Source organism: Nicotiana tabacum, chromosome 21 (genome assembly GCF_000715075.1).
Source record: "Nicotiana tabacum cultivar K326 chromosome 21, ASM71507v2, whole genome shotgun sequence".
Taxonomy (NCBI): Eukaryota; Viridiplantae; Streptophyta; class Magnoliopsida; order Solanales; family Solanaceae; genus Nicotiana; species Nicotiana tabacum.
In genome coordinates this window covers 36,743,991-36,752,385 of record NC_134100.1, presented here as the reverse complement: position 1 = coordinate 36,752,385, position 8,395 = coordinate 36,743,991, and the positions used below count along the sequence as shown (strand labels likewise).

General features: G+C 36.3%; 1 protein-coding gene across 1 annotated transcript; it reads right to left on the bottom strand.

The window, feature by feature from the left end:
• Nucleotides 1–715: 715 nt before the first annotated feature.
• LOC107768645 (polyadenylate-binding protein-interacting protein 11) lies at nt 716–8,099 on the bottom strand. The gene is made up of 11 exons (XM_016587770.2): nt 7,782–8,099; nt 7,055–7,657; nt 6,317–6,427; nt 6,180–6,224; nt 5,990–6,062; nt 5,791–5,903; nt 5,309–5,368; nt 5,178–5,225; nt 5,022–5,090; nt 1,144–1,205; nt 716–1,053 (listed from the first exon to the last, which is right to left on the bottom strand). The coding sequence occupies exons 2-11, from the start codon at nt 7,556–7,558 to the stop codon at nt 996–998; spliced, it is 1,143 nt and encodes a 380-aa protein (XP_016443256.1). The 5' UTR covers nt 7,559–7,657; nt 7,782–8,099; the 3' UTR covers nt 716–995.
• Between the last annotated feature and the right edge of the window lie 296 nt (nt 8,100–8,395).

The following is an 8,395-nucleotide window of genomic DNA, read 5'->3' as shown; positions in this document are numbered from 1 at the left end:
GTGACTTGGGAGAAAAGTTATCATTTTGAGTTAGAGTAGAATTCTACTTGCACTAGTAGAATCCTACACGTTTTTTAGCCCATTTTTGGCTTAATTTCGGATCTACACAAGGAAGACGAAATTCACCCAAAAACTCAATCTTTAGAGTTGTATTGTTTTGCCCACTCAAACAATTTTGTCCAAGGTCTTACAAGGAACAAAGCAGAAAACTGCACATTTTCAATAGGTTAGTGCTTCTAATCTCAGAATTATATCATTGTTTAGTTTACATGTTTGTAATACCTGGATTTTATGCTTGCTTCGTTGCTCATGAATCAAACAAATACATCAAATAAATGAGGAAAATGCATGGGGGTCACAACTTAACTGAATAGCCATGTAAAGAACAAACGACAACTAGACAACCTATTATGGGACTTGAGCTTTATAAATTCACCAGGAAAACATATTTTCAAGATTTCAAAGTTGAAACTGAATTCTGTTCTAAAGGACGTGACACTTCTTTCTTTGATGACTGCCGCATCTATTATCTCAACAGAGCCCCAAATTTGGCAGTGTCAACTTCTTTAACTGTAATACTATCATCTATCCAAGGAAAGAGTGTCACATAACAAATGTGCAAGCAAGTCAGTTATACGCAACCCCAATGGCATAGCAGAAAGCTAACATAAAAGAGCAAAACAAAGGAATTCTGAGAAAGCTACTAATGAATGTAACTGTAAAAAACATCCATCTAGTATTAGTACTTCGAGGCATTGTCTATAGAAACATAATATACCAATTTAAATTAAGTCTACTTACGCCCTCATAAACCAGCCAACTCTATAAGCTTAATAAACCTGATAAGTAACCCGTGGGTGAGAGATTCCCAACTGATATTAAGTACGAAAAAACTAAATGCCACAAAGTGCTCTAATAATATATGTATCTATGTAAATATTTTGCGATGCTTTTAAGCAAAAGATCAACTGAAAATGCAACGCCAAAGTGAATGATCATAGCACTGGTGAGCGAGGAGCACGAGGTCGCACAGGAGTCTTCGATGGGCTTACCCTGCATAGACCATAATATAAAGATCACAGATTAATCAGGAATGTCAAGAGAGGAAGCTTAAGGAAAAGTTTTAAGGAATCAGAAAACAACCTTATGGGAAGTGATCCCAAGATTGCACCACTGCAGTTCAGTGCTGCAATTGCACTCTCCGCCTGAAACATACGAATATTTAACATAAAACCATGCATAAAATGCAGCAATGGAAACTTGTACCAAATTCCATGAAATAGATGAAAAGAATCAGTAAAATGGAAGAGATCAAAATTTGTTATTCTCAAATCCCATGAATATACTAACAAAGACAATAGAAAATCTTCAGAATTTACAGCCAGCTGTTGAGATCACAGAAATGCCACATCATGCATACTAATATATAAAATGAAATTCTAACAATAGGCACGATCATGTAGGTGTTGTGTGCCATTGAAAATAAGCTGCAGAGTCTGAAAAAAATAGAAGACAAATAATAGAGAAGAAGAACAGGAACAGGTATGTGATTTCCAAACTTAGAAGCGTTATCCCCTTTTACAAGTTTCACCTCCAATTAATACAAGCAAAACGTTAACAGAAAGTGTGTCACTCAAGAAAATCAGCACATACTCCACAGTTCATGATCTCACGTATGAAATAAACATTTCCCACAAGTAACAGAAAACAGTTTCTTGAATACATCAGATAAAAACCTCAAATGCAGATAAAGAATCCAGTGAATGAAGAAAATCATAGAGGAACTTTTCATACATCCCCACCAATTCTTAACCCCTTGGAAGGATAGGAGGTGGTGGAAAAAGAAGAAACATACTAGTTGAAAGCAACTCATGTACTGAGAAAATATAAATCGATAAAAATGCAGGTTAAATGAGAGTACTTGCAATTGCTAGGATATATCAAGGGGAATCAAAGATGGTTTGGTGGAAGCAAATAATATCTATTTTCTTGAATAAAGAGACGAAGTATATAGCCCTTATCTCCAGCTTTTGTTTTAAGTGATGAATAATCACATTGTAACAGATTCCCATCAAAGCAACAGCCATACATTGTAGACCGAGAGGCCCTAGCTCAAGGCAAGAGATTAAAAGTTGATCACTGACAGAAGCAATCAGAACATGTATTGAAGACCAATAGTTCTGGGGACTGCCCATGGAGCATTCCGTTTCCACATTCTATAAATTCAAAACTGATTCCTCACCAACAAGTCCATTCAAGTTGTTCAGGCATCAAAAACACCATGATTGCAATTTTCTTTGTCCCTACTTTTCTAAATTCTAAGGCTTCTGATGTCTGTAGTTGCTGCAGATGAGCTACATCAAGACTTAACATGCATAGACAGCTACTGAATATTGTCAGATACCTCTTCAACTGATCAAATAGCCAAACAGAGAAACAAATATTTCCTGCTGTCGTTAACCCTTTCAGCAAGGTCTTTTAGTTTCTAATTTTGTTTCTACTGTTGGACTCCTTCCATAATGTGATCCATCTTGAACTATGTAAAACAAGCTCCTCTCTTTCAAATTCCTTATGGTACTGAGACCTTCCATTTCTTTATTTGCAAAGGATGCAGCTTTCTGTTCTTTTTTTCCCTTATAAGACCAACAATTTCATTTATAGGAAACCAAGTCGGCGTCAAAAAGTATGTATGAGATGTGGGTGGACATGACTCAACCCGAATCAACCACAGTCCTTATGAATGAAGCATAAAAGGAGAAACTATCAGTTTAATCTCTTTAATCTCTTCTTACGAATGAAGCATATTAATCTCTTTCATCTTCCACTTTTTGTACAGAGAAAATCAACGTAATCATAATAAAACGATAAAACTTTTTGAAAAGTAAATAGCCGTAAAATTAATCTTCGAGTAAATTCTCTTGGGAGTTGGACAAAATTTTATCAGACTGCACTCACCTCTTTCATTTCATCTGCTAGATGCGGAACTAAAGGAATTCTCCTTCCAAAAGTAACTCTACAAGCACTAGTAAATACCTAAAGTAGGAAAACTAAACTGCAACTGGCTATCAATAGACCTACTGTACCAGTTAACCTGCAGATGAAGGATCTTAAGCCAAAGAAGGTTTAATTGTAGAGAAACTTACCCAGTGAACACCGTAAAGCTTAGATAGCTAACAAATTAGGATCAGTTAGTGATGGCAAAGAAAGACAGCAGTATATGCTTATACTGGTATTCGAGGAGAAAAGGAGAAAGATTTAAGCCAAAGTTCAGTTTATCAGAACTTATTTCAGAATTCGTAGGGTGACCATGCCATAAGCAACATTCGAGTTAGTGCAGTATCCAAATAGGGACCAGAGCTGGTGCTTCTACACTTTTTTGACTGCAAAACAATCACATAACATCAAAATAATGTTCAAAGACAAGCACAGAGTTCTGATTAATGTGACAAAAAAGTTGAAATAGGAGGAACTTCTTGTGGGACTCAGCCAATGAAACTTGAACGTTTCACCAGGTTTCTTCACGTTCGGATATGAGGGATTGGGTGAAAGACCTTAAAATTTTCAACAAGGCACTACTAGGGAAGTGGCTATGAACCAAAGATGTTTTGATGGCATCACAACTCCCACCCCTACTCTCAAGGCTAGATGTTTGGTTAATCTTTTTAGTTGGTTCAACCACACTCCTGTATTTAGTATTGATACTTCCCTGAAATTCATCAGCTCACTAGTTCTGTGATAGTTTGTTTTGTCTTTTTTGAGCTGAGAATTTCTCTCTTTTGTAATCTTTGCATCTTCTTGATGCCTGTTAATGATATATCACTTATTTCATCAAAAAAAAAGGGGAGTGGCTATGAAGATTTGGGATTGAAGAGCAGGCATTATGGAAGGAAGTGATAGCAGGCATTATGGAGGGATGTGATAGCAGGAAAATATGGAGTCGTGGAAGGGAATGGAGGCTAGAAATGAAACATTACCTTAATGATACGTCTTCCGAGGAATATCATGAAGAGTGAAGAAGATTTTGGCAGCTTTGTTACCTATAAGGTAAGAAATGGAAGAAGAGTCAACTTTTGGGATCAACAGTGGTCGCGGAGAGAGCAAGTTGCGGACGACCTTCCCTAACTTATTCACAACTTTGTGCAAGAAAGAGATGAAAGTGCAACAAATGTCCAGCATAAGAGGGGTGAGTTCAGTAAGACTTGAGATTTAGAGGAACTTTACAAGATCGGAAGGTGGAAGAATTCCAAAGGTTGACAGAAAGGCTCTAAACACAGAATAGGATACTCATTGGTTAGGACTCATGAAGGTAGGGGGTACAAAGAGAAGGTGCACGTTCAGTAAATTCACTGTTCAAAGAATTTTCAGTGAACTCAACCATAGCATTTGATTAGAGATGAGTCACGTTTCTCTGATGTGTCCGTTTGGATACCTAGAGCACCTAGGAAAGTGTGCTTCTTCGCTTGGTTGGCAATAAAGGGGCGATTATGACAGCGGAGAACATGAAAAGAAGGATTACATATGCTAGCTAGTAATTTTTCTTTATTATTATTTTTTATAACTGTTGCGTTTGGACCAGCTTGCGCACACTCAACTAATTCCATGGGATACTTGCTATCTCCACCAGCATAAGTACCGCGTAACTCTATCCACAAAGGCTTGGACAGATGGGAGAAAATCTAGGGAGCTTTATATGGTTCCTTACAACCCAAGCTCCCTAGAAGATTGGGTTGTAAGGAACCATATAACTATGTAGGTTCTCTACTTTTTAGTATACATCTTGTATACGGGAGTTATCCCACATGAATAGAATTATTTAACCTCTCAAAACAACAAGCACAGAGTAAAAGAGATAACACATTTTGAGCAAAAATAAAATGCCAAATGCAAGCATTTGCAACATACGATCCGATTTGATAGCAACTATTGGAAGTTATAGTAGCTCGGAAGATTAGAAGAAGAAGAGGTCCACAGCTCAAGGAAGTTTCAAGCAGCAATACAAGTCAAAAGCTCATGGAAGTTACCATGACAAACTCAACAAAAGCTAGACGAGTCGAATGATGATAGTCACCAAGCAACCTCAAGCGATGAACCTATGTTAGAGAAGAAAATCCAAACATAGAGTTAGGATTCAAAGAAGGACCAGCACTTTCAGACTTGTTACGTGAGCAGCTACAAACCTCTCCACAAAAGGATTCAAAGAACAGCTTGACATCTGCTTGAGTAACCTGCTTTAATACAAACATACAAGTTCTAAATATTTGTCTTCATTGATGTCCATCAACTAAGTGAATTAAAAACCCAAAATTACCTTCTTATCAATATTTGTACAGTATACTGTTCTGGCACACATCTCTCTTTCATCTTCAGACTAACATCAGCGTAAAAGGTGAAAAATTTAGTATGAGCAGCACTAAGTGGGCGTTTGGACATAAGAATTGTAAAATTCCGAAAAAAAAAGTGAAAAAAATTTTCAAGTGAAAATGGTATTTGAAAATTAGAGTTGTGTTTGGACATGAATATAATTTTGGGTTGTTTTTGAAGTTTTGTGAGTAATCTGAGTGAATTTTGAAAAACAGCTTTTTGGAATTTTTTAAAATTTCGAAAAATTCCAAAATGCATCTTCAAGTAAAAATTGGAAATTTTATGAACAAATGCTGATTTCGGAAAGTAGAGAAATTTTTTTGAAAAAAAGAGAAAAATTTCTTATATCCAAACGGGCTCTAAATATGCATTTGCCACCCCTAGGACATTGTTACAAAAGGTAAATCACATGTAGCCACAATTCCTCACCCTTGGAAGAAAGGTTGGATTAACCGGAGCAATCGCAGTTTTAGAGGGAAGCACTCTCACGGGATAAAATCCAAGCATAGTTCCTGCAAGACTCAGAGCACTCCTTGCACCTTCTGCATAACATATTGGTGAAATTGTGATGTTCGAAAACAGGCACCCTAACCAGAATATATAAGCAAATAATCATGTTTCAACCAACCTTCATCTATAAACTCAATAAAGGCAAAACGAAGTACAGAATTGGTGTCACCACATATACGACAGTCCACAACCTTCAGCACATCAAGGTTAGTCAGATATGGAAGCAGAACATTTCCTCAACATAATTAAAAAGAGAGACAATAACCACGAATGAGTATGGAAGCTTGACATAATGGAAAGATATCCACCTGTCCACAACTAAGAAAGAGTGCTGCGAGCTGCTCTTCAGTTACCTACACACAAGAAGAAACATGATTATGTAAATTAAAAAAAAAAGATAAAGGTGCAATAACCCAATTAACTATAACACAGGACCTCTTAATACCTGATGATCAATGTCGGATACATAAACCGTCCTCCTTATAACATCTTCCCTTTGGGCCATGCCTGTTCGGGTATTCATCCTTCTCCTTCCATAACCAAAGCCATTCTTCTTCTGTCCGCGCCATTTAAAACTCAACTACTCAGATCAGACTCACAGACGTTGAATTATTGCCAAAAGAATCAATACAGAAAAAATATTCTTTTTCCTAAATATAGGGTAGAGAAAGAAATAAAGAAACACAATAGCCTCTACTGTAACCCTACAATGACTAACTAAACCCTCTTATTACTTTTATGCAAAATAACAACCGGACAATAAGAAATGTCCTTGAAGTGATCATCTTACATCTAACATAAACTAAAAGGTAATTCTGAAAAGTAACAATAACAAAACTAGATAACCTAGCATATCCATATTTGAACTCAAACACCAACGGCAATAACAACTATGCCTCAGTATCAACCAAGTTGAGGTCGGCTATATGAATCTTCTCTGACCATGTTACTCCTATATAAGCTCATCTCAGGCCAACATTATTCAGAATAGTAGAAGTTCTTAATAAATATCTGAAAGGCTAAACAACTCCTAGAAAAGCATAGGACGTAAAGTGAAAGGCTAAACAACTCCTAGAAAAGCATAGGACGTAAAGTGAAAGTGTTAATATTCGACCACAAACAAATATATTTAAATTAACAAAAACAGGATAAATCAGGAAGAAAAGGGTGATCAACTGGATACCCTTCGGTTGGAATTTCCATTGGCAACTCCCTGGTTAGTCTGCATAACAAAATTATTAGTAGCATCAAAGCCAAATTGCACTCCACCACCACTAGGTGGAAATGGCATTATCCTGTGGTTAGTTAGTGAAAGTGGCACAAACTCTTCAGCCATGGGATTCAATTTGGAAAACATTTCCTCCAAATCCCTCATCTCCTTCTTAAACCCTTCCTCACCATCAACTCCATTCCTTAAATCAATACCGTTCATTTTCTGATGCTCATGCTGAACCATATTATGATTAACCAATACTCCATTGCCGTTGATGCTGTGCTGTACAAAAGTTTCTTGCTGCACCATACGGAAATTCTGATCAGTGGGACCCACCTTTGATCTCTGCACGCCGTTCTGTTTAGTTGTTACTGACTGATGATGATCGAAGGCAGCATCTTTCTCTACAATTCTGCCGGGATTCGATGAGCCAACAACGTTAATGTTAATGCCAGCATTCTCAACCACAGCCATGATTATTTGTTTCAACAACTCTGTGACACAGACACTGTCAAAGAATGCTCCTTTTTGTTTTTTGTCTTTTTCTTGTACCCTTTTTTCCCAATATTAGTTCTGTCAAAATCCAATAAATAAATAAATAAATAAAGATGACACCTTATTTCAAGAAGATCAAGTTGGGATTTTGAAGTTATTACTAAATCGGGAATAAATAATAGGGAAATGAGGAAATTCATACCTGATGGTCTAAATGGTGTCCATTGATCAGAAAATAGAGTCTCAATTCAAAAATCGTCAGCTGATAATGAAAAAAATCAACAAGCAGAAAAGGGTAGCAAACACAGGACAGGGATTAAAAAAAAAATCTAGGAGTGTGCAGTAGTAGGAGTATTATTTTACTGAGTCTGCAGAGAGAAGATATGAGGAGAGAGAGAGAGAGAAATGAAATAGTAGTAATAGTCCACTAGTTTATAGGAGGAGAGAGAGGTGGGTTCTTCGGATCGTCCGTTTTGACACACTTCACTTTTTGGACTTTCTTTCACTACCTCCAAAAATATTGATAAACAATAGTGATTCGATGGGTTTTAGACACGAAGGGCATCATCAAATTTCCCCTTTATACATGTTCTCTTTCTTTAATGGCTGAATAGTCTATTTAGGATCATTTGGGTTGAATATAAATTATGTTGAAATTAGTTATATTAATTTTATTTTTTATTAATTATTTAGTATATTATATTAATTTTAAAGTATTTTAAATCTTAATTCATACTAGTAAAAGGTGCATATTTGCAAATACCTATATTCTTAAAGCAAATTTAAGTGACACAAAATAAAATAAATACTGATTTA

Coding starts and splice junctions, on each gene's coding strand:
- LOC107768645 (XM_016587770.2), bottom strand. CDS start 7,558: ATGGCTGTGGTTGAGAATGCTGGCATTAACATTAACGTTGTTGGCTCA. Junction 5,369..5,790: donor ATCCAACCTTTCTTCCAAGG/GTGAGGAATTGT, acceptor CGCTGATGTTAG/TCTGAAGATGAAAGAGAGAT. Junction 1,054..1,143: donor TTGGGATCACTTCCCATAAG/GTTGTTTTCTGA, acceptor TGGTCTATGCAG/GGTAAGCCCATCGAAGACTC.